The sequence below is a fragment of the Scyliorhinus torazame genome, chromosome 3 (genome assembly GCF_047496885.1).
Source record: "Scyliorhinus torazame isolate Kashiwa2021f chromosome 3, sScyTor2.1, whole genome shotgun sequence".
In the NCBI taxonomy this organism is placed as follows: Eukaryota; Metazoa; Chordata; class Chondrichthyes; order Carcharhiniformes; family Scyliorhinidae; genus Scyliorhinus; species Scyliorhinus torazame.
Genome location: NC_092709.1, coordinates 167,734,413 through 167,760,581, shown reverse-complemented (window position 1 = coordinate 167,760,581; position 26,169 = coordinate 167,734,413). Strand labels below are relative to the sequence as shown.

Sequence of the window (26,169 nt, the reverse complement as noted above, 5' to 3'; positions counted from 1 at the left end):
CCCTCCTCCATCATCCACTTCCTAATCATGGCCACATTGGCCGCCCAATAATAGCTGCAGAAGTTCGGCAGAGCCAGTCCTCTCCCTCCCCGGCTACACTCCACAAATGCCCTTTTAACTCGCGGGGTTTTATTCGCCCACACAAATCCCGTTAACAATCCTATTCACCCACTTAAAAAAGGACTTGGGGATAAAAATGGCGAGGCACTGAAAGACGAACAGGAACCTGGGGTGAACCGTCATCTTCACAGTCTGCACCCGTCCCGCCAGGGAAAGCCGGAGCATGTCCTATCTTTTTAAAATCTCCCTCCATCTGCTCCACAAGCTAGGTTAAGTTGAGCCTGTGTAGGGCATCCCAGTTCCTGGCCACTTGTATCCCCAAGTACCGAAAGCTCCTCTACACTATCTTGAAAGGGAGCTCCCTCAAGTCTCTCCTCCTGGCCCCCTAGCGCGGACCACGAACAGCTCACTCTTCCCCACGTTCAATTTATACCCCAAAAAGCTCCCAAAGTCCCTCAGGATCCGCATGACCTCCCCCATCCCCTCTAGCGGGTCCGAAATGTACAACAGGGGGACCCGGTGTTCCTCCCCCCCCGCGCACCAGCCCCCTCCAATCCCTTGAAGTCCTGAGCGCTATGGCCAACAGCTCAATTGCCAGGGCAAACAGCAATGGGGACAGGGGCCTGATACAGCAGCTTGACCTACCCTATGAATCCCTCACCAAATCCAAACCTGCTTAACACTTACCACAGGTCCTCCCACTCCACCCTGTCAAAGGCCTTCTCTGCATCCATTGCAGCCACCACTTCTGCATCTCCCCCCTCTGAGGGCATCATGATAATGTTCAGGAGCCTCCTCACATTCGTGTTCAGCTGCCTGCACTTGACGAAACCCGTCTGGTCCTCCTCAATCACTCCCGGGACACAGTCCTCTACTCTGGTGGTCAGAATTTATGCCAGCAGTTTGGTGTCTACATTCAGGACCGATATCGGCCTGTAGGACTCACACTGAAGTGGATCATTCTCCCTCAAAATAAGCGAAATCAATGCCTGCGACATCGTTGGGGGGAGGGTCCCTCTCTCCTTTGCCTCATTAAAGGTTCTTAGCAGGAGTGGGCTCAGTAGCTCCGAGAACTTCTTATACAATTCTACAGGGAAGCCGTCCGGACCCAGGGCCTTGCCCGACTGCATGCTCATCAGCCCCCTAACTACCTCCTCCTACTCAATCGGAGCCCCCAGTCCCTCCACCCACTCCACTTCCACCCTCGGGAACCTCAACCGTTCCATAAACTGCCTCATCCCTTCCTCTCCCCTCGGGGGTTCCGACTCGTATAACTTCCCGTAGAACTCCCTGAAGACTTCATTGACCCTCTCTGGGCTCAACACCATGTTGCCTTCCTTAATCCGCACAGAATTTATTTAGCAACGATAAATCCCCAGGACCACGTCAAATTGCCAGAGTTCCAGCATCAAGCAGTTTAAAATCATATATGTCATAACAACCCTTCCTCAACAATTTACTACCAGCCTCCTCCTCGTGTTCCAACATGGTATAGTTTCCATTTCCTACACCTACCATCTGATGTGCGTGGGGTGATATAATCATGCAATATGATGGTGATTATTTCAGCCACGTAACACGCTCTATTACAAACACAACATTCAGATGTTATGGATTTGAGTGGCACTTTATTATAGATGAATGGTAGATACAAGACTCTATGAATAAATATATAGAGAAAGATAGGTGTGTGATCATTGATTACAAAGCTAGGCCACTGGATTTGGATCTGAAGTAGAAGCTCTCTTGCTGAACATTCCTTTTGGTTAAGTAAATCTAAATCATTTTTAAATATCTAATTCATCCTTTACTACACTAAATGACTGACAGCTGGCAGCTCCTGGAACCTCCCATTCTAGTGTTGTAAATTGCAATTTTTTTTCTTGTACACAATACATTTTTATCCAAATTATCTCTTGAAACCCAACTGTGCACATTTATAAATGAAAATGTAATTACATAAACCATGTTGTGTATCACTCTCTAGCAAAGCTAGTCAGGAAGTGTAACCAGAATATATTTTTCATCAAGTATAAGTAGATCAATTTGAAAAACACAGCACAAATCTTTGCTAATTAAGCAGCTTTTCCTCCAATTTGACTGCTCCCCCCGTGAAACAGGGAAAGCCGCAGTTAGGGAGGCTTTGTAATTTTACAGAACGGTGTTCTGCTGTATTGCATAAACTTTACCCAACACGTTCTCTTATCTAATTGCAATATTCACATGATTCATTTCAGGGGAATCTTGTTTTAATTACTTGCAAGGTTTTAAAACAAATCTGCATAAATATGAAACTTCGAGGATTGTCTCTTCTATGAAATTGACAGCTAATTTGCAAGCTTTTTGTGACTGTCATTGGAATATCTATTTGAACCTATTATTAATCCATAAAGCCTCATCACATTAAAGTTCTGTTGTTCATCAGGATAAGGGCTGACTTTTTAAAAAAGATTTATTATGTACAATGACCTTTAATTTGTAATAAATTTGTGAACTTGGGTGAAATCACAATGCAGCATACAAACATAAAGACAACATGATCAATGATAGAAACAAATCAAACAACACCGTTACATAGTTGAAGTTACGCTTAGCGCCGACTACGTCAAGTCGGAGAAAGTCATAACACTTCAACACTGAAAACGTGGGGAACTTAATAGCAAAACACATTTCAAACTGTAAATCTTATCTTTAACAGATAAACGAAGTAATGAAATGCAGCCTATAGGAATTTCTTTTCCACATCACGCAAATAAAATTGGCATCAAATAATAGCTAGTCTCTGAAGGGGTTCTTCGTAATAACTGATCAATGGTGAGATTACTTCCTATTGAAGGGGTCGGACCAGACTTTCATTCCTTAAACAAAAGAGACAAAAAGTTGTCAAGTGGGGATAATGACAAATTAGGTTATACTCTCAATGTATTCACATTCAGGAGGATAGGCACAATTAAAATACAAACTATATTTCATGAAAATAATTAAATAACAAGAACAAATCACAGATACAGTAGTACTGTGGTAATGTTAATGGATTAGTAACCCAGAGATGCGAACTAATGATTCAAAGACATGAGTTCAAGTCCCACCACAGCAGCTGGAGAATGAGTTAATTAAATAAATTTGGAATTTAAAAAAAACCTGAACATGAAACTTTTGGATTGTTGTAAAATTCTACTTGATTCACTAATGCCCTTAATGGAAGGAAATATGTCTTCCTTATCTGGTTTGATCTATATGTGACTACAGAACCACAGCAACATGCTTGATTCCTAACTGCCCTGTGAAATGGCTGAGCAAACCACTCAGTTGTATCATGCCACTATCAATAACTAAAAAAACTGGATGGATCACCTATGCGTCAAACAGAATAAAGACACATTCATCTCCTCACCAATGGACTTGTGTCAAATTTCAGCCAGACTTGTCCTTCAAATCCCTGGGTACTGTTCAAGAAACCTGCCAAAAAGATATGTTGGAATGTATGTAGTGAAGACGACATACAGAGTTTGCAGATGGAAGGTTGAATGATGAGTGGGCAAAAATCTGGCAGATGGAAGTATAATGTGAGAAAATGTGAAATTGTTCACTTTGGCAGGAAAAATAAAAAAATCTTATTTAAATGGAGAATGACTGCAGAATACAGAGAGATCTAGGGTGTTCTCAGCACGAGTCACAAAATGTTAGCATGCAGGTGCAGCTAAGAAGGTGAATGGAAGCTATCCTCCATTAGGAGAGGAACTGAACATAAAAGGATGTTATGCTTCAAATAAACAGGGAATTGGACAGACTGTGGCTTGAATAGTGCGCGCAGATTTGGTCCAAAAGACCCATAAGACCATAAGATATAGGAGCAGAATTAGGACGTTTGGCCCATCGAATCTGCTCCACCATTCGATCATGGCTGATATGTTTCTCATCCCCATTTTCCTGCTTTCTCCCTGTAACCCCTGATCCCCTTATTAATCAAAAACCTATTTGTCTGTCTTAAAGACAGTGACTTAGCCTCCACTGCTGCGGCAAAGAGTTTCACAGATTCACCACCCTCAATCTGAAGAAATTCCTCCTCCTCATCTCAGTTTTAAAGGATCGCCCCTTCAGTCTTCGGCTGTGCCCTTGGATTCTAGTTTCTCCTACTAGTGGAAACATCTTCTCCACGTCCACTCTATCTAGGCCTCTCAGCATTCTGTAAGTTTCAATGAGATCCCCCCTCATCCTTCTAAACTCCATTGAGTACAGACCCAGATTTCTCAACCGCTCCTCATATGACAAGCCGCTAATTCCCAGGATCATTCTTGTGAACCTCCTCTGGACCCCCTCCAAGGCCAGCATATCCTTCCTTAGGTACAGGGCCCAAAATTGCTCACAATATTCCAAATGAGGTCTGACCAGAGCTTGAGACAGCCTCAGCAGTACATCCCTTGTATTCTAGCCATCTCAAAGTGAATGCTGACATTGCATTTGCTTTCCTGACTGCCAACTATACCTGCATGTTAACAAGAATCCTGAACTAGGACTCCCAAGTCCCTTTGTGCTTCACATTTCCAAATCCTTTCCCCATTTAGAAAATTGTCTATACCTCTATTCTGCCCACTAAAGTAATTAACCTCACACTTTTCCACATTGTATTTCTTATGCCACTTCTTTGCTCACTCTCCCAGCCTGTCCAAGTCCTTCGACAGCCTCCCGCTTCCTCAATACTACCTGTCTCTCTACATATCTTTGGATCATCTGCAAACTTAGCAACAGTGCCCTCGGGTTCTTCTTCCAGATCGTTAATGTATACAGTGAATCGTTGTGGTCCCAACACTGATCCTGCAGGGCACCACTAGTCACCGGCTGCCATTCTGAAAAAGGCCTCTTTGTCCGCACTCTGTCTCCTAGGAGTCAGCCAATCCTCTATCCATGCCAGTACCTTGCCCCTAACATTATGGGTTATTTCATTTAACAACCTCCTGTGCAGCACCTTGTCAAAGGCGAAATGTACAGCACAGGAACAGGCCCTTCGGCCCTCCAAGCCCGTGCCGACCATGCTGCCCAACTAAACTACAATCTTCTACACTTCCTGGGTCCGTATCCCTCTATTCCCATCCTATTCATGTATTTGTCAAGATGCCCCTTAAATGTCACTATCATCCCTGCTTCCACCACCTCCTCCGGTAGCGAGTTCCAGGCACCCACTACCCTCTGCGTAAAAAACTTGCCTCGTACATCTACTCTAAACCTTGCCCCTCTCACCTTAAACCTATGCCCCCTAGTAATTGACCCCTCTACCCTGGGGAAAAGCCTCTGACTATCCACTCTGTCTATGCCCCTCATAATTTTGTATACCTCTATCAGGTCTCCCCTCAACCTCCTTCGTTCCAGTGAGAACAAACCGAGTTTATTCAACCGCTCCTCATAGCTAATGCCCTCCATACCAGGCAACATTCTGGTAAATCTCTTCTGCACCCTCTCTAAAGCCTCCACATCCTTCTGGTAGTGTGGCGACCAGAATTGAACACTATACTCCAAGTGTGGCCTAACTAAGGTTCTATACAGCTGCAACATGACTTGCCAATTCTTATACTCAATGCCCCGGCCAATGAAGGCAAGCATGCCGTATGCCTTCTTGACGACCTTCTCCACCTGTGTTGCCCCTTTCAATGACCTGTGGACCTGTACTCCTAGATCTCTTTGACTTTCAATACTCTCTTTTGTCTAACTTTTCTGTTACCTCCTCAAAGAATTTTAACAGATTTGCGAAGCATGACATCCCATTGACAATGCCGTGCTGACTCAGCCCTATTCTACCATGCACTTCTAAGTACTCTGCAATCTTATCCTTAATAATGGACTCGAAAATCTTACCAATGAGCGAAGTCAAGCAGCCTAGAATTTCCCATCTTCTGCCTCCCTCCCTTCTTAAACAGGGTGATTAGCCATTTTCCAATCCTCTTGAGTCCATCCCAGACTCCAGTGATTCTTGAAAGATCATCACCAATGCCTCCACAATCTCCTCAACCAGCTCCTTCAGAATCCTGGAGCGTAGTTCATCCGGTCCGGGTGATTTCAATTCCTAGGTTGCTTTCAGCTTCCCCGGCACCTTTGCCTTAGTGATGGCCACTACACTCATCTCTGCCCCCCGACTCACTTGAAGTTCTAGTATGCCACTGGTGTCTTCCAACATGAAGACTGGTGCAAAGTACCTATTCAGTTCCCCTGCCATTTCTTTATTCCCCATTACTATTTCTCCAACCTTATTTTCCAGTGGTCCAATGTCCATTCTTGCCTCTTACCTTTTATATAATCCAAAAAAACTCTTGAAATCTTCTTTTATATTACTTGCTAGCTTACTCATATTTCTTCTCTTCTCCCCTTGTTTTATTGTCGTCTGCTTGCTTTTAAAGGCTTCCCACTAATCTTCATCACATTGTATGCTTGTTCTTTTGCTTTTATGCTGTCCCTGACTTCCCTCGTCAGCCATGGGTTGCCTCCCTAAACATGTTTCCTCCTCTTTGGGATGAATTTCTGTTATGCCTCCCGAATAACCCGGAAAAATGCCCGCCATTGCTGTTCCACTGTCTTCCCTGCTCGGCTCCCCTTCCAACCAACTTTGGTCAGCTCCTCCCTCATGGTTTTGTAGTTACCGTTATTCAATTGTAATACCGTTACATCTGATTCAAGCTTCTCCCTCTCAAACTGTAGGGTAAATTGGATTGGATTTCTTTATTGTCACATGTATCGAGGTACAGTGAAAAGTATTGTTCTGCTTACAGTTCAGATCATTCCACACATTAAAAAAATAGGGCAAACATAAATACACAATATAAATACATAGACACAGGCATTTGGTGAAGCATACAGGAGTGTAGTACTACTCAGTAGAGAAGATGTATGAAGAGATCAGATCAGTCCATAAGAGTGTCGTTTAGGAGTCTGGTAACAGCGGGGAAGAAGCTGTTTTTGAATCTGTTAATCCGTGTTCTCAGACTTTTGTATTTCCTGCCCGATAGTGTAGACAGAGTCAATGGATGGGAGGCAGGTTTGTGCGATGGACTGGGCTGTGTTCACGACTCTCTGTAGTTTCTTACGGTCTTAGGCCAAGCAGTTGCTATACCAGGCTGTGATGCAGCCAGATAGGATGTTTTCTATGGTGCATCTGTAAAAGTTGGTAAGAGTCAAAGAGGACATGCCGAATTTCCTAAGTTTCCTGAGAAAGTATAGGCTCTGTTGTGCTTTCTTGGTTGTAGCATCGACGTGGGTGGACCAGGACAGACTGTTGGTGGCGCCACAGTGGCACTGCTGCCCGACAGCCCCAGGGACCGGAGTTCAATTCTGACATTGGGTGACTGTGTGGAGTTTGCACGTTCTCCCCGTGTCTGCGTGGGTTTCCTCCGGGTGCTTCGGTTTCTCCCACAGTCCAAAGATGTGCAGGTTAGGTGGCTTGTCCTGGGTAAATTGCTCCTTAAGTGTCCAAAAATATGTAGTTAGATTAAGGGGTCATTGGGATGGGGCAGGGAAGTGGTCTTGGGTGGACTGCTCTTTCAGAGGGTTGGTGCAGACCCGATGGGATGAATGGCCTCCTTCTGCACTGTGGGGATTCTCTGGTGATGTGCACACCTAGAAATTTAAAGCTGTCAACCACCTCCACTTCGGCATCATTGATGCAGACAGGGGTGTCTTTGCATGCTGAAGTCAATGACCAGCTCTTTCGTTTTTCTGGCATCGAGGGAGAGATTGTTGTTGTTACACCACTCCACTAGGTTCTCTATCTCCCTCCTGTATTCTGACTCATCATTGCTCGAGATCTGACCCACAACGGTCATGTCATCAGCAAACTTGTAGATGGAGTTGGAACCAAACTTTGCCGCACAGTCGTTTGTGTATAGGGAGCATAGTAGGGGGCTAAGTACGCAGCTTTGCGAGTCGCTGACATTGAGGACTATAGGGGAGGAAGTATTGTTGTTTATCCTTACTGATTGTGGTCTATGGGTCTGAAAGTCGAGGATCCAGTTGCAGAGTGAGGAGCCAAGTTCGAGGTTTTGGAGCTTTGATAGGAGCTTGGCTGGGATTATGGTGTTGAAGGCAGAGCTGTAGTCAATGAATAGGAGTCTGACGTTCTATCATATTGTAGTCACTGCCTCCCATGGGTTCCTTCACCTTAAATTCTCTATCAAGTCTGACTCATTACACATCACCAAATCCAGAATTGCCTGTCCCCTAGTGGGTTCTACCACAAGCTGCTCAAAAAAAACATCTGGTGGACATTGCATGAATTCCTTTTCTTGGGATCTGCTACAACCCGATTTTCCCAGTCCACCTGCATATTGAAGTCCCCGATAATTATTGTAATATTGCCGTTGTTGTTTATTTTCTGCCCCACATCCTGACTGCTGCTCGGGGACCTGTATATAACTCCCATCAGGGTCCTTTTATTTGGCCATTCCTCAACTCTAACCAAATTGATTCTATGCCTTCCAACCCTATAATTGCCTCTTACCATCGATTTAATTTAATTTCTTACTGACAAGGCAAACCCCGCCCCATTTGCCTGTCCTTTCAATGGGACATATATCCTTGGATATTTAGATCCCAGGCCTGATCCCCTTGAAGCCACGTCTGTGATGCCCACACCCACAGCATCGTACCTGCCAATCAAATATGCACTACAAGCCCAATTACCTTGTTTTGTATACTGTGTGCATTTAGGTACAACACCCTCAGTTCTGGGTTGACCACCCCTCTTCTCATACTTGTCCCCTTATCCGAAGTTACATTCCTGCCACTTTTCATTCTCTGTTCTATTACGTGTTCTGGAAACTTTACTAACCTCTCCGGAGCCCTCTCCCCCTTTAACTAGTTTAAAGTCCTCATCATTAACCTGCACACTTACACCCCCCCAGGACTCTGGTCCCGGCATGATTTAGCTCTACCCCAGCACTGGTGACACCCCCCTCCCCCCCCACCCCCACCCCAGGATTCTGGTCCCGGCATGATTTAGCTCTTCCCCAGGACTGGTGCCCATGTTCCATGAATTCAAAGCCATTTCTCTCAACAATCTTTGAGCCACATAGTTACCTCTTTATTTTTATCGACCCTGTATTGATTAGCTTGTGGCTCAGGTAATAATCTCTGGATTACTTTTTGGTTCTGCTTTTTAATTCAACCCCTAGCTGCTCATATTCCTTTAGCAGAACCTCTATCCTTGTTCTGCCTATGTTGTTGGTACCTACATGAACCACAACAACTGGATCTTTACCCTCCCACTCCAAGATCCCCTGCAGCCCAGATGAGATAATAATCTTTATTATTGTCACAAGTAGGCTTACATTAACAATGCAGTGAGGTTACTGTGAAAATCCCCTAGTCGCCACACACTCCGGTGCCCGTTCCAGTACCTCGAGGGAGAATTCAGAATGCCCAATTCACATAACAAGGAGAACGTGCAGACTCCACACAAGACAATGACCCAAGCTGGGAATTGAACCCGGGTCTCTGGGGCTGTGAAGCAACAGTGATAACCACTGGGCTATCGTGCCACCCTATCAGAACCAGAGCACCAGATAGGCAACACAACTTTCGGGAGTCTCGATCCTGGTCACAGTATATGCCTCTACTATTTCCAATTACGACTACATTCCTTTTCTCTCCCCCACTTTAATGGCTCCCTGTAGCACAGTGCTGTGATCAGTTGGCCATCCACCCTACTTCCCCGCTTTAATCCACAGCGGGGGGGCAAGAATCTGGTACCTGTTAGATAAGCACAAGGACTGAGAGTCCTGCAGCCCTGCCTCCTGGATCCCTCAACCTACCTCGCTCAGCGTCACATCGTCCTGTCCCTTACTACGAGCCAAATACAAGGTAGCTAATCTAAGAGGTGTGACCGTCTCCTGAAACACAGTATCCAGGTACCTCGCCCCCTCCCTGATGTGTTGCAGCATCTGAAGCGCAGAATCCAGCTCATCAACTCTGAGCCAAAGTTCGTCAAGCAAACAGCACTTTCTATGGGGTCCACCAGCTCCCACATCATGCAGGATCAACACATCACCTGGCCCTGCATCTCTATTTTATTTACTTTGGGTTTTTTTAAATTTAAAATTTCCAGCTGGTTTTCAAATCTTTCTAATCTACAAAATATTTCTCCTTTTGCCTTCAATCTGAAAGCAATTTAGAATAGGTAATGCAAATTAGCAGTTACTGAGCAGCCAATGAACCTATGATATCATTCCTGGATTGTTTTTCAAACTCAGCCCGCTGCCCAGATGTGCCCCTCTCAGCTTCCGTTTTGACGCTCAGCTCCCACTCTTTTTAAATCTCCGCTCGGCCCCTCAGTTCCCACTCTTTTTAGATCACCGCTCTGACTCTCAGCTCCCGCTCTTTTTGAATCTCCACTCTGACTTTCAGCTCATAGAATTTACATTGCAGAAGGAGGCTACCTGGCCCATCGAGTCTGCACCAGCCCCCGGAAATAGCATCCCACTTAAGCCCACACCTGCAACCCAGTAACCCCACCTAACCTTTTTGGACACGAAGGGCAATTTAGCATGGCCAATCCACCAAACCTGCACATCTTTGGACTGTGGGAGGAAACCGGAGCACCCGGAGGAAACCCACGCAGGCACGGGGAGAACGTGCAGACTCTGCACAGGCAGTGACCCAAGCAGAAATCAAACTTGGGACCCTGGAGCTGTGAAGCAACTGTGCTAACCACTGTGCTACCCTAAGTGTTCCCGCTCTTTTTAAATCTCCGCTCAGACTCTCAGCTCCCGCTCTTTTTCAATGTCCACTCTGACTCTCAGCTCCCACTCATTTTAAATCTCCGCTCTGATTCTTAGCTCCTGCTGTTTTCAAATCTCCGCTCTCTCAGCTCCCACTCATTTTGAATCTCCGCTCCCCCACATCCTTAAACTCCCACTCTTACCTCAACTCCCAGCACTCAGAACAAAATGGCACTCCATGGAAGGCACTAAACAAACTTGTTTTTATAGCCTCAGCTTCCCCTGCTTAAAGGAACTGGTCTGAACCGGTTTACTAACTGCCCTAATTTACTCCCCTGGCTAGTCCAACTATGCAACACTGTTTTTACCTTCTTTAAGTTGGAAAGATTTTCAAATTTCCCCCAGCAATTTGCAATCTTGTAAATTTACCAGCCATTTATGTTGATTTAAAAAGAATTAATTCTCTAAAACTCTCACTCTTGCCTTAACTCCCAGCACTGAGAACTAAACGGCACACCAAATGATCTCCTTATTTAAGGATGTAAATGCATTGGAGGTGGTTCAGAGGTTTGCTAATCGATACCTGAAATGAGTGGCTTGTCTTATGGGGATAGGGTTGAAAGGCTGGGCTTGTTTACACTAGACTTTAGAAAAATATGAGGGGACTTAATTGAAGTAGAAGATCCAGAACGGTATTGACTAGGTGATCGTTGAAAGGATGTTTCCTCTTGTGGGGGAGTCCAGACCTATTGGGCATGGTTTTAAAATTAAGGGTCAACCTCTCAGAGTTGTGTGACATTGGAACTCTCTCTGCTTGAGAAGGCAGTGGAAACTGGGTCACTGAATATTTTTAAGGCAGAGGTAGATTGATTTGTTTGCCTATAATGAATCAAAGGTTATCATGCGTAAATGGGAATGTACCCAACACAAACTATCAGCCATGATCTTATTCAAAGGCAGAGCAGGCTTGAGGGGCCAAATAACCTACCTCTGCTCCTATTTTGTATGTTTTTATATCAAACATGCAAAAAGAAACCTCTTGCTGATTACACCTTATTGTCCTCCCTCAGCTAATAAATAAGTGTTCCTCTATGTTAAACAGCAGGTGGTAAAAATATTGAGGGAAAAAGGGTACAGAATGTACTCTGGGTGGGGCACTTTAATTCTATCACCAAGGCAGGCTCAATAACACCAGTACTGACTTCACTGGCCAAGTCCCAAAAAACACAGCTGTCAGACTGGGCCTGCAGTAGCGAGGGAACAAGGAAAGCATAAGGGAAAACTTCCTCAACCTCACCAATCTAACTGATGTAGATACATTCGTCCATCAAAGCATTGGTAGAAGATGGAGAAGCATCTTCAAATTGATGCCCATTGTGTGGCACTATCACTGTACTAAATGGGATAGTATTTAGAACTAGCAGCTCAAAACCAGGCATCCACGACATAATGTGGACCATCAGCAGTAGAACTGTATTCTTCCAATCTCAAGCTTCAGACCTGCACATGCTATCATTACCATTACCATCAAGGCAGGGAGCCAAGCCTGGTTCAATGAGGAGTGGACAAGAGCATCCAGGAGTAGCAATAGGTGTGGCTTGAAATGAGATAGCAACCTGGCGAAGCTACAACACAAGACTACATCCCCTTGTTAAATAACAAAAAAACAAAATGCTATAAATAAAGCTAAGCGATTTCACAACCAATGAATCAGATCAAAGCTCAGTGGCCCTGCCACACCCACCCTGGAACTCTCTCCCTAGCAGCACTGTAGGTGTACCTACACCACCATGATGATCTGAAGAATACTCTGGTCCAACATTAGGACTGCATAACCTACTAAATGATTTGTTTTAAACTGAAGTAAATAAATCCTTTTTTCTCATACGATGCATTCAATTAGGGGCTGGTTTAGCTCAATGGGCTAGATAGCTGGTTTGTAATGCAGAACAAGGCCAGCAGCGCGGGTTCAATTCCCATGCCAGCTTACTCAAACTGGCGCCAGAATGTGATGACTAGGGGCTTTTCACAGTAATTTCATACTTGTGATAATAAAAGATTATTATTAATTATAAAGATGTCAGTGTATGCTATAACAGAGCACTTTAACTAAATCTATTATAAATAAAATTCACTGAAGTGTACCATTCATTGAATACTTCCATGTGAAAGTTACGCCTGTAGGCAATGCCATGGTAGGAATATCAATACTATGGGTATGTACCCCATCACCTGGACTGTAGGGACTTGTGTTCCACAAACTATTCGGAAATATAAACGTTTGCAACCCAGAAACAGAAGACCAAATGGATTTCAGTTTACAGCAGGTATTGATGCCCCTGTACTAAAACCTGGTGTATCTACTGCTTGACGAGTCAAAAGCGCCACCAAATGTTTGAGAATAATTAACTAATTGGATATGCTTTACAGCATTCTGTCAAAATAACAGAGTTAAGTATACTTTTATCTGGCATTTGTTCCTTCTTTAGAAGAATGGACCAACACAAAATGCAAATTTAAGAAAGCAACACCACGCACAACAGCAAAAAGATTGGATGTATGCAAATGAAACAAAAATAATTTACTCAAATTTGCAGACTTCTGAAATTTTACTCAGTAAACACAATCATCTATTTTGACAAAGTAATTTTAAAAGCAAACAAAAATTCCAAATTAGGTTTTATTCCTGGATTAATATGATAACTGACCGAGCATCAACATCTGAACACTCACCTCCTGGTTGAATTTCCTCCTGATTCATTCCAGTTCTGTTCACCTTTTGCCCCTGTCCTGTTGAAAAGCAGTTACACAAAGTAATTATGATGTATTCATTCCAAAATAATAGTAGTCCACTCCTGTTTCGGTGTAACTGTAGGGCTTACTGTGAAGTAGAAATATTCAGGAACAAGTAGTCTTAAAGGCTCCAAACAAATATCATCTGAACTGACTAAGATCATGTGGTTGATAGGATTAGCACAAAAGTCAGGACAATGACATCACCCACATTGTACAGCCACCAAAATTGTGTTCACTTTAGTAACCGGGGGAAATATATCTGCAGATTTGCTTTCATGTGAGATTTGTTGCAAGTGTTGGCCATAATCTTCCAATTCTCCTTAGATACAGGGCCAGAGGACTGGAGGATGGCAAAAAAATTGGGGGGGGGGGGGGGGGGGGGGCGATGAGAGAGAAGCAAGGTTAAATCTGACAACTGCAGGCCAGTCAGTTTAATATCAGTGGTGGGGAAGCATTTTGAAATAACTTAGGATAAAAATTAACAGCTATCTGGACAACCAAGTACTAATAAAGAAAAGCTAGCATGGGTTTGCGAAGGGAAAATCATATTTGACTAACTTGATGTTCCAGTTGGCATTGTGCTTATTCAACTTTGTTCTTGAGGTGTGAACATCACTGGAAAGACTAGCAATTATTCCCTATCCCTAACGGAACGTGGCGATGAGCCACTTTCTTGAATTGCTGCAATCCATGTGGTATATGTGCATACACCCACAGTGCTGTTAGGAAGGGAATTCCAGGATTTTGACCCAATGAAAGAACAAACAGTTATGGTATCAGATTTGGTACTCCCACACGTCGGTTGCTCTTATCCTTCTAGGTAGTACAGGTCGCAGGTTTGGAAGGTGCTGTTGAAGGAAGCTTGGCAAGTCACTGCAGCACATCTTGTAGCTGGTACACACTATTGCCATCGTGCACATGTGGTGCAGTGGAGGGTGAATGTTCATGTTGGTGAATGGGGTACCGACCAAGCAGGCCGTTTTGTCCTAGATGGTGTTGAGTTTCATGAGCGTTGTTGGAGCTTCAATCATCCAAGCAGGTGTGAGCATTTCATCACAATCCAGACTTGTGCCTGATGGATGAAGGGAACATTTGGGGGGAAATCAGGTGGGCTACTCACCACAGAACTCCCAGCATCTGACCTAGTCTTGTAGCCACAGTATTTATACACCTTGTTTCCTGCCAATCCAAGGTAGCCACTAACATCTTTCCACACATGCGCACTGGTCTTCGCAGGCACAGAAATTGAATGATGTCACTACTAATGAACGAAAATCGCTTATTGTCACAAGTAGGCTTCAATGAAGTTACTGTGAAAAGCCCCTAGTCACCACATTCCGGCACCTGTTCGGGGAGGCTGTTACGGGAATTGAACTGTGCTGCTGGCCTGCCTTCAAAGCCAGCGATTTAGCCCTGTGCTAAACAGCCCCTACTCCTGCTACTAGAGTGTAAAGCCTGGAACTTGAGTGGAAGAATGAGAGGCAATGTAGTCTAACACTCACAGCAACCTACAACGCACTTACAGTACTGAAATAGTGAGACATATTTCAGAAACAATGACTAATATGACAGTCGTAAAATATCCCATAAGGAAAATATATTACTTTTGGCATCTGCAAACCCTTCCCTTCCAATCATCTGTAAAAGGAGTTTCCAAAAAACCTTTGGTGTCAGTCTAGGATATAAATTCACAATATCTGTACAGCTGGTAAATAAAATCTTTAAAATACATTTTAAAATGTCCTATGATATTCTTCACAGTTGCACAATCCCTGGAGCAAGTTCGGTGATCCTCCACTCCACGGAGATGGGTATGGGGTCTGAAGCTGAGCTCAGTATCACACAGAGCACTGCTGTTTCCCACTGCCTGGGCCGCTGAGAGGCTGCACACATTGGACGTGTTGTCCCGCTATCAAGTTACAGGAACCAGTGGTAAATCCAGGTACAATGACATAAAAAAATACTGCGGATGCTGGAAAACAAAACTCACGAACTGCTGGGAAAAACACGGAAGGGGAAACAACGTCAACATTTCATGAGAACAAGTGTGCCAGGTTGTGGCTCGGGTTGGTTTGCGGGAGACAATGTGAGGTGGTGTGGAGTTTGGATCAGTTACGGCCGGCCCAGACCCGGAATGTTTTGAATTAAACGGTCGGTTGACCCGGGAGATTGTCACGTGCCCACAGACACCGCGTTGACCCTTCACCCCGAAACATCGAGGCCTCGCCCACCAGGCGGCGAGCCCAATGCGGTGACCGCTGCGGCCTGGCGGGCTCCGCGCCGCACACAGGTTCACTGCCCCTCTCACTCACTATATTCCTCGGTGTTGAGCAGCGGTCGGAAATAGATGGGGTAAAAGGCAGCTCCCAGAACAGCGGCGAAACCCCCGAACAACACCACCGCCCGCGCGTTCCCGGACATGGCGCGTCCAGTGAGACAGGACCAGCAGACAGACGCTCCATCAACCACTTCCGCTGTCCGGGGGGGGGGGGGGGGGGCAACGCGTGCGCGCGCAATGGATTGTGATTGTTATGAAGCCGTGACGCCATCTTTGAGACAGGCAACTGCTGGTCACAATGGAATTCCGGGGAATCATTCGGTTCATAGCGCATGCGCTGAAGCTCACCTGCTAACCTTTCACCTATTGGCTTTTGTTTACATGTTTCTGTTTCAAATACTTGCCCAGCCCCATTTTGCCGAAGTAGCAGTTTATAAAAAGGCATTTGGTAAGGTGAAATATCAAGAACTCAGGAGCATGTTAGAGTCTCTTGACCTTGATGGCAAAGTGATGCGACCATCAATTCACACAAGACGGAGAGTTGACGTGAACAGTGGTTTTAATCAGCTAGAACTGTACCTGCCTGTGACTGCTCTGCACTGAGAGCCGCCTGCAGGGCAGCAGGTCGATAAACCTCCCCCAAGGGAGGTCCCCACAAGGGCACCAACATGATACAGTGCGATGTAATGTGATACAATGGTCCATAGGTGGAGCCCACAAGAGCAACAACATAGCACAATGCAATACAGTGGTGAATGGTTGCCGTAATACATTCACCACATTCGCCCCCTGTTAAAAAAATTGAAGTCCAGCGGGGGTGAAGTGGCTCACAGGTTGAGTCTGTCCGGCGCCTTGATCGTGCGCTGCGATCGCCTGAGCTCTGGTTTCGCTGCGGGCACGGGTGTTGAACTCGTCGATGCGGGCAAGGCTGTTGACTCCGGGAGTGTATTCTGGAGCTTCATCCCTGTAGGTCGGCGATGGGGGGAGGGGGTGTAGGAGGGGGGTGTAGGCCATGCAGGGGCAGGGGCGCTGTTCGGTATAGGTTGGGGTGGGTAGGTGATGGTTGCAGTGGATCCTGCGGGTGCCAGGTCCCGGAGGGAGGCCGTATCTTGTCGGCCATCGGGGTGCGCCACGTAGGCATACTGGGGGTTGGAGTGAAGGAGCTGGACCTTCTCGACCAGGGGGTCGGACTTATGGCTCCTCACGTGTTTTCGGAGGAGTACGGGCCCCGGTGTCATCAGCCAGGCCGGAAGTGAGACCCCGGAGGTGGATTTCCTAGGGAAAACAAATAGGCGGTCATGAGGGGTCTCGTTCGTGGCTGTGCATAGGAGTGACCTAATGGAGTGGAGCACGTCGGGGAGGACCTCCTGCCAGCGGGAAACTGGGAGATTCCTAGACCGTGGGGCCAGTAGGACGGCCTTCCATACCATCACGTTCCCCCTCTCCACCCGCCTGTTTCCCTGGGGGTTGTAACTGGTAGTCCTGCTTGAGGCGATGCCCTTACCGAGCAGGTACTGACGCAGTTCATCGCTCATAAACAAGGAGCCCTGGTCACTGTGGACGTAAGTGGGGAAACGGAACAAGGTGAAGATACTGTGCAGGGCCTTAATGACAGTGACCGCGGTCATGTCGGGGCAAGGGATTGCAAAGGGGAAGCGGGAGTACTCGTCAACAATGTTGAGGAAATACGCGTTGCGGTTGGTAGAGGGGAGGGGCTCTTTAAAGTCGATGCTGAGGCGCTCAAAGGGCCGGGGTGTCTTCACCAGGTGGGCCTTATCTGGTCGATAGAAGTGCGGCTTACACTCCGCGCAGATTCGGCAGTCCCTGGTCATGGCCCTGACCTCCTCGGTGGAGTAGGGCAGATTGCGGGCCTTGATGTAGGGAAGAAGCCGGGTGACCCCCGGGTGACAGAGGTCATTGTGATGGTCCGGAGTTGGTCATCTTGCGCGCTGGCGCATATGCCGCGGGACAGGGCATCTGGGGGCTTGTTGAGCTTCCCAGGACAATACACGATATCGTAATTATAGGTGGAGAGTTTGATCCTCCACCTCAAGATTTTATCGTTCTTGATCTTGCCCTGCTGTGTTATTAAACATGAAGGCAACCGACCGTTGGTCAGTGAGGAGAGTAAATCTCCTGCCGGCCAGGTAATACCTCCAATGCCGCACAGCTTCAACGATGGCTTGGGCCTCTTTTCGACGGAGGAGTGCAGAATTTCGGAGGCATTGAGGGTACAGGAGAAAAAGGCTACGGGCCTGCCTGCCTGATGAAGGGTAGCGGCGAGGGCGACCTCTGACGCGTCGCTGTCCACCTGGAAGTGGATAGACTCGTCCGCCGCACGCATCACGGCTTTGGCAATATCCGCCTTGATGCAGCTAAAGGCCTGGCGAGCCTCAGCCGTCAGTGGGAAGATGGTGGCTTTGATCAGTGGGCGGGCTTTGTCCGCATAGTTGGGGACCCACTGGGCATAATAGGAAAAGAACCAGAGGCATCTTTTCAGGGCCTTGGGGCAGTGGGGAAGGGGTAGCTGCAGGAGGGGGCGCATGCGGTCAGGACCCCGTTTTCTACGACAGAGCCGAGGATGGCCAGTCGGGTTGTGCGAAAAATGCATTTCTCCTTGTTATAAGTGAGGTTGAGGGCTTGGGCGGTTTGGAGAAACTTCTGAAGGTTGGCGTCGTGGTCCTGCTGGTCGTGGTTGCAGATGGCGACGTTGTCCAAGTACGGAAATGTGGCCCGCAGCCCGTACTGGTCCACCATTCGGTCCATCGTTCTTTGGAAGACCGAGTCCCCGTTGGTGACGCCGAAGGGGACCCGGAGGAAGTGGAAGAGGTGGCCGTCTGCCTCAAAGGCCGTGTAGAGGCGATCCTCCGGGCGGATTGGGAGCTGATGGTATGCGGACTTCAGATCTACCGTGGAGAACACCCGGTAGTGTGCAATCTGATTCACCATATCCGCTATCCGGGGAAGGTGGTACGCATCGAGTTGCGTGTACCAGTTTATGGTTTGGCTGTAGTCTACAACCGTCCGGTTCTTCTCCCCAGTCCTGACGATCACCACCTGGGCTCTCCAGGGGCTATTACTGGCCTTGATGATCCCCTCCCTCAAGAGCTGCTGGACCTCGGACTTGATAAAAGTCCTGTCCTGGATACTGTACCACCTGCTCCTGGTGGCAAAGGGCCTACAGTCGGCGGTGAGGTTCGCGAAGAGCGGGGAGGGTCGACCTTTAGGGTCGCGAGGCTACATACGGTGAGAGGGAATAGGGGTTCGCCGAACTTCAGGACCAGGCTCACTGGAAGTCCAGTCCCAACAGGAGAGGAGTGCAAAGATCGGGGAGTACATATAGTTTAAAATTGCGAGGTTCACGACACAGTACCCCCGGATCTGCACTGAATGCGATCAGGAAGCGAGGGAGATTGTTTGGGATGCGGGGGAAATTGGGAGAGAACAGCGTCTTACCGTGTCTGGGTGTACGTGCTCCCGGAGTCAAACAAGCAGGGCATTTCGTGCCATTGACCCGGACGGTCATCATCGACTTCCTGAGGTGCTTCGGGCGTGACTGGTCGAGGGTGACCGCGCCGAGTTGCGGGTAGCCGGCGTGGTCGGAGATAGTGGGGTGGTCCCAAGATGGCTGCCCCCGTCGGTCGCACATGTCGGGCGGCGATGAAGATGGCGGCCCCCATGAGTCGCACATGGCGGCCCCCGTGAGTCGCATGTGTTGAGTAGTGTCGGAGATGGCTGCCCCTACGGATAATACGAGGCAGATGACGCATCCGGAGGGGGCAGAGTCGGCAGGAACGCAGCTACGCTGCGGGGTCTGCGGGCCTGTGAGTCCGAAAGGCGGGCCTGCGATTTGGAGGTTTTGGACCTGGCCAGGCAAACTTTGGCAAAGTGTCCTTTCTTGCTACAGGTCGCATTCCGAGCCGGCCAACGCTGCCTGGGGTGTTGGTGCTGGCCGCAGAAATAGCAGGGCAGCCCCCCGGGTTAGGCGGGCAGCCGCGCGGCACAGGCCTGGGGCACCCTCTGGTCGGGTGTCCACGAGGGGGTCGCGTGGTCGGAGGGGAAAGCGTTGAGGCTCTGAAACGCTACTTCTAGGGAGGTGGCTAGTTTTACCGTCTCTTCTAGGTCGAGTGCGCCCTTCTCGAGCAGGCGCTGTCTGACGTAGTTGGACCGGACCCCAGCCACGTAGGAATCCCGGATGGCAAGTTCCATGTGTTGTGAGGCCGTGACGGCCTTGTAGTTGCAGCTTCGCGCGAGTACTTTCCGGTTGCGTAGGTACTCCTCCAGCGATTCCCCGGGGCGTTGGCGGCGAGGAGATGCCTCGCGAACACTTCGTTCACTGGCCTCACGTATTGCCTTTTTAGGATTGCGACCGCATCTGCGAACGTGGTCGCTTCCTCGATTTGCACGGAGATCCTGTGGCTCACCCGGGCGTGGAGGAGGCTCAGTTCCTGTTCGTCGGTGACGGAGGGCGAGGAGGAGGCACTGAGGTAGGCCTCAAAACAGCGGAGCCAGTGTGAAAAAATCCCTTTGGCTTCAGTGGCCTGGGGGTCGAGTTCCAGTCGATCAGGTTTGAGGGCTGCTTCCAATGCGATGTCAAAGAACAAAGAAATGTACAGCACAGGAACAGGCCCTTCGGCCCTCCAAGCCCGTGCCGACCATACTGCCCGACTAAACTACAATCTTCTACACTTCCTGGGTCCGTATCCCTCTATTCCCATCCTATTCATGTATTTGTCAAGATGCCCCTTAAATGTCACTATCGTCCCTGCTTCCACCACCTCCTCCGGTAGCGAGTTCCAGGCACCCACTACCCTCTGCGTAAAAAACTTGCCTCGTACATCTACTCTAAACCTTGCCCCTCTCACCTTAAACCTATGCCCCCTAGTAATTGACCCCTCTACCCTGGGGAAAAGCCTCTGACTATCCACTCTGTCTATGCCCCTCATAATTTTGTAGACCTCTATCAGGTCTCCCCTCAACCTCCTTCGGTCCAGTGAGAACAAACCGAGTTTATTCAACCGCTCCTCATAGCTAATGCCCTCCATACCAGGCAACATTCTGGTAAATCTCTTCTGCACCCTCTCTAAAGCCTCCACATCCTTCTGGTAGTGTGGCGACCAGAATTGAACACTATACTCCAAGTGTGGCCTAACTAAGGTTCTATACAGCTGCAACATGACTTGTCAATTCTTATACTCAATGCCCCGGCCAATGAAGGCCGTATGCCTTCTTGACTACCTTCTCCACCTGTGTTGCCCCTTTCAATGACCTGTGGACCTGTACTCCTAGATCTCTTTGACTTTCAATACTCTTGAGGGTTCTACCATTCACTGTATATTCCCTACCTGCATTAGACCTTCCAAAATGCATTACCTCACATTTGTCCGGATTAAACTCCATCTGCCATCTCTCCGCCCAAATCTCCATACAATCTAAATCCTGCTGTATCCTCTGACAGTCCTCATCGCTATCCGCAATTCCACGAACCTTTGTGTCGTCTGCAAACTTACTAATCAGACCAGTTACATTTTCCTCCAAATCATTTATATATGCTACAAAGAGCAAAGGTCCCAGCACTGATCCCTGTGGAACGCCACTGGTCACAGCCCTCCAATTAGAAAAGCATCCTTCCATTGCTACTCTCTGCCTTCTATGACCTAGCCAGTTCTGTATCCACCTTGCCAGCTCACCCCTGATCCCGTGTGACTTCACCTTTTGTACTAGTCTACCACGAGGGACCTTGTCAAAGGCCTTACTGAAGTCCATATAGACAACATCCACTGCCCTACCTGCATCCATCATCTTAGTGACCTCCTCGAAAAACTCTATCAAGTTAGTGAGACACGACCTCCCCTTCACAAAACCATGCTGCCTCTCACTAATACGTCCATTTGCTTCCAAATGGGAGTAGATCCTGTCTCGAAGAATTCTCTCCAGTAATTTCCCTACCACTGAAGTAAGGCTCACCGGCCTGTAGTTCCCTGGATTATCCTTGCTACCCTTCTTAAACAGAGGAACAACATTGGCTATTCTCCAGTCCTCCGGGACATCCCCTGAAGACAGTGAGGATCCAAAGATTTCTGTCAAGGCCTCAGCAATTTCCTCTTCAGCCTCCTTCAGTATTCTGGGGTAGATCCCATCAGACCCTGGGGACTTATCTACCTTAATATTTTTTAAGACACCCAACACCTCGTCTTTTTGGATCTCAATGTGACCCAGGCTATCTACACACCCTTCTCCAGACTCAACATCTACCAATTTCTTCTCTTTGGTGAATACTGATGCAAAGTATTCATTTAGGACCTCGCCCATTTCCTCTGGCTCCACACATAGATTCCCTTGCCTATCCTTCAGTGGGCCAACCCTTTCCCTGGCTACCCTCTTGCCTTTTATGTACTTGTAAAAAGCCTTGGGATTTTCCTTAACCCTATTTGCCAATGACTTTTCGTGACCCCTTCTAGCCCTCCTGACTCCTTGCTTAAGTTCCTTCCTACTTTCCTTATATTCCACGCAGGCTTCGTCTGTTCCCAGCCTTTTAGCCCTGACAAATGCCTCCTTTTTCTTTTTGACGAGGCCTACAATATCTCTCGTTATCCAAGGTTCCCGAAAATTGCCGTATTTATCCTTCTTCCTCACAGGAACATGCCGGTCCTGAATTCCTTTCAACTGACACTTGAAAGCCTCCCACATGTCAGATGTTGATTTGCCCTCAAACATCCGCCCCCAATCTATGTTCTTCAGTTCCCGCCTAATATTGTTATAACTAGCCTTCCCCCAATTTAGCACATTCATCCTAGGACCACTCTTATCCTTGTCCACCAGTACTTTAAAACTTACTGAATTGTGGTCACTGTTACCGAAATGCTCCCCTACTGAAACATCTACCACCTGGACCGGGCTCATTCCCCAATACCAGGTCCAGTACCGCCCCTTCCCTAGTTGGACTGTCTACATATTGTTTTAAGAAGCCCTCCTGGATGCTCCTTACAAACTCCGCCCCGTCTAAGCCCCTGGCACTAAGTAAGTCCCAGTCAATATTGGGGAAGTTGAAGTCTCCCATCACCACAACCCTGTTGTTTTTACTCTTTTCCAAAGTCTGTCTACCTATCTGCTCCTCTATCTCCCGCTGGCTGTTGGGAGGCCTGTAGTAAACCCCCAACATTGTGACTGCACCCTTCTTATTCCTGATCTCTACCCATATAGCCTCACTGCCCTCTGAGGTGTCCTCCTGCAGTACAGCTGTGATATTCTCCTGAACCAGTAGCGCAACTCCGCCTCCCCTTTTACATCCCCCTCTATCCCTCCTGAAACATCTAAATCCTGGAACGTTTAGCTGCCAATCCTGCCCTTCCCTCAACCAGGTCTCTGTAATGGCAACAACATCATAGTTCCAAGTACTAATCCAAGCTCTAAGTTCATCTGCCTTACCCGTAATACTTCTTGCATTAAAACATATGCACTTCAGGCCACCAGACCCGCTGTGTTCAGCAACTTCTCCCTGACTGCTCTGCCTCAGAGCCCCACTGTCCCTATTCCCTAGTTCTCCCTCAATGCTCTCACCTTCTGACCTATTGCTCCCGTGCCCACCCCCCTGCCATACTAGTTTAAACCCTCCCGTGTGTCGTAGCTGATTAAATTGATGCGACCATCAATTCACACGAGACGGAGAGTTGAAGTGAACAGTGGTTTTAATCAACTAGAACTGTGCCTGCCTGCGACTGCTCTGCACTGAGAGCCGCCTGCAGGGCAGCAGATCTATATACCTACCCCAACATGACACAGTGCGATGTAATGTGATACAATGGTCCATAGGTGGAGCCCACAAGGGCAGCAACATAGTACAATGCAATACAGTGGTGAATGGTTGCCGTAATACATTCACCACACAAAGATCGTTGTGTGTTCAGAAATCTTTATTGAGAACAAACTGCACCGTAAAACTTGAGAATAATCTAAGCGAGTTTAAGAAGGTTAAAAGAGCGGTCAGACTAGGGTGACTAACTCATGGAGGAAATGGGGGTCTTGTGGGCAGGCGATGGGGAAGCTTCAGTGAGTGCTGTCAGGCTGAAACCAGAGAGGGGGCTTCTAGAGCTGTGTGAGTGAGCACATAAACAGAAGATTGGATACTGTGCATACACAAAATGTAAAGGTCCGAATTTAGTGTCCTGGCAGCATGCAGCCCAGGACATGGGTCAGTGGGTTCAGATAAGGGGCAATGTCATAAAATAAGGGATGTTAGGTCATCATTGGCCTGGCAGAGATATGTTTTCTCCCTAGATTTATTCCATTTGTATAGCGAAAACATCCTTCAAGAGTTTGGATAATTCCCTGTGTTAGTAGTTGGAGGTTACATATGCTGAGAATACTTCTAATTGTACTGAAGGGAATTGTGGTGACATCATGGTTGTGTTGTAATTCACTGACTGACCACTAGGAGCCTCATTAGTATACAAGTGACTGTATAGGTGACCTCACTGACTACGGAGCTTGTTTGAAATGAAAATGAAAATCACTTATTGTGACAAGTAGGCTTCAAATGAAGTTACTGTGAAAAGCCCCTAGTCGCCAAATTCCGGTGCCTGTTCGGGGAGGCTGGTACGGGAATTGAACCGTGCTGCTGGCCAGCCTTGGTCTGCTTTAAAAGCCAGCTCTTTAGCACTGTGCTAAACCAGCCCCTTTGTGCATGTTAATACTGTTATTCATCTGTTGTTTTGTATATAGTTGACCCACAGTATAATTTATAGCTTTATCTGCAAGTGTTATTGTAATATAAATCAGGTCATCCGACAAGAACATTACAAGAATCTGTAAAATATTTTGAATAGAATAATGAATAAAAGTGAGAAGGAAGGGCTGAACATAAATTGTAAGAAAACAAAATGTCTAAAAGTGCCCCCAAAGAAAATCATACCAGAATATAAGACCAATGTGAAGAAAGAGAAGGGGTTGGGTTCCCCGGTCCCCCAGCCGTGTGTTTCTCGGTGGCATGCCGTTTGCTGGTGGCGGGATTCCGCTGCTTTTCTATGGGATTTCCCATTGAAGCCATCCCACACCGCCAGGACACCCGCGGGCGGGTTTGCGCTGCCAGCGGGAACAGAAAATCCCAGTGGCCAGAGAATTCTGGCCAAGGTCTCACGGGTAGGCAAACTACCGAGGAAGTATGTTAACATCATACAAAATGCAATCAAGAAATAAGGTGGAAGATTGGAAAGGCCAAAAATGCCTTTCAAAAAATGAAAAAGATTATGATCAACTCAAAATTAGCTATATAAGCAAAGCTGAGAATCCTGGAATGCTACATCATGCCAATTTTGACATATAGAAGCAAGTGTTAGATAATCAGTGAAGCAATGCAGAGAAGAATTCAGGCTTCGGAGTGGTTTTGAGATGAACAATAAAGATATCTTGGTCAAGTCACACTATCAACGAAGAAGTGTTACTAAAATCTGAGACCAAAAGAACTCTGCTGACCAAGAACAAAAAGAGACAGTTGGGATTTATTAGGTAGGTAATAAGAAATCATAGTTTTCAAAGTCTGATGCTGAAGGAATAGCTTGATGAGTCTTTTAAAAACTGGATGAATGTAACACTAATGAAGATGATCCACGCCTCCTGAGCAAGGTTAACATGGAGATCCATGGTACCTGAAGAGAGAAAGCTATGTGTAATAAAGCATTCCGCGCCAGATATATTCCATATATACTCCTCAGTCACGGAGTACAACAATATAATATGTACTTCTTGCATCTGGCCCCTCCTAATTTTTTAAAAATAAAATAATTTTTATTAAAGGTTTTCATAAAATATCAATAACAAAATGAGAAAAAAGAACCCAACAGCGTTAAGTACAAAACACAATCTAAAAAAAGCAACCCCCCTGTACATAAATACTAAATTAACATTAACACCCTGACTTAACACAACAGGTGTATACACCCCCTCAGACCCTCCAGTGTAACTAACATAAACAAAAATAAAGTAAACCCCCCCCCCCCACCAGAGCTGCTGCTGCTATTGACCAATGTCTATCGTTCTGCCAGAAAGTCTAAGAACGGTTGCCACCGCCTAAAGAACCCTTGTACCGACCCTCTCAAGGTGAATTTTACCCTCTCCAATTTAATGAACCCTGCCATATCGCTGATCCAGGATTCCACACTTGGGGGCCTCGCATCCTTCCACTGAAGGAGAATCCTTCGCCGGGCTGCCAGGGACGCAAAGGCCAGAATTCCGGCCTCTTTCGCTTCCTGCACTCCCGGCTCCTCTGCCACCCCAAATATTGTGAGCCCCCAGCCGGTCTGACCCTGGATCCTACCACCCTTGACACCGTCCTCGCTA

The 26,169-nt window shown here is 47.1% G+C and overlaps 1 protein-coding gene across 2 annotated transcripts; it reads right to left on the bottom strand.

Moving 5' to 3' along the window:
* Window positions 1–1,668: 1,668 nt before the first annotated feature.
* smim20 (small integral membrane protein 20) lies at window positions 1,669–16,038 on the bottom strand. Of its 2 annotated transcripts, XM_072496524.1 has the most exons (4): window positions 15,869–16,038; window positions 13,494–13,550; window positions 3,455–3,519; window positions 1,669–2,918 (listed from the first exon to the last, which is right to left on the bottom strand). In XM_072496524.1, the coding sequence occupies exons 1-4, from the start codon at window positions 15,975–15,977 to the stop codon at window positions 2,913–2,915; spliced, it is 237 nt and encodes a 78-aa protein (XP_072352625.1). In that variant the 5' UTR covers window positions 15,978–16,038; the 3' UTR covers window positions 1,669–2,912. The 2 variants fall into 2 exon arrangements, with proteins under 2 accessions (XP_072352625.1, XP_072352626.1); XM_072496525.1 differs by lacking the exon at window positions 3,455–3,519.
* Window positions 16,039–26,169: the final 10,131 nt, after the last annotated feature.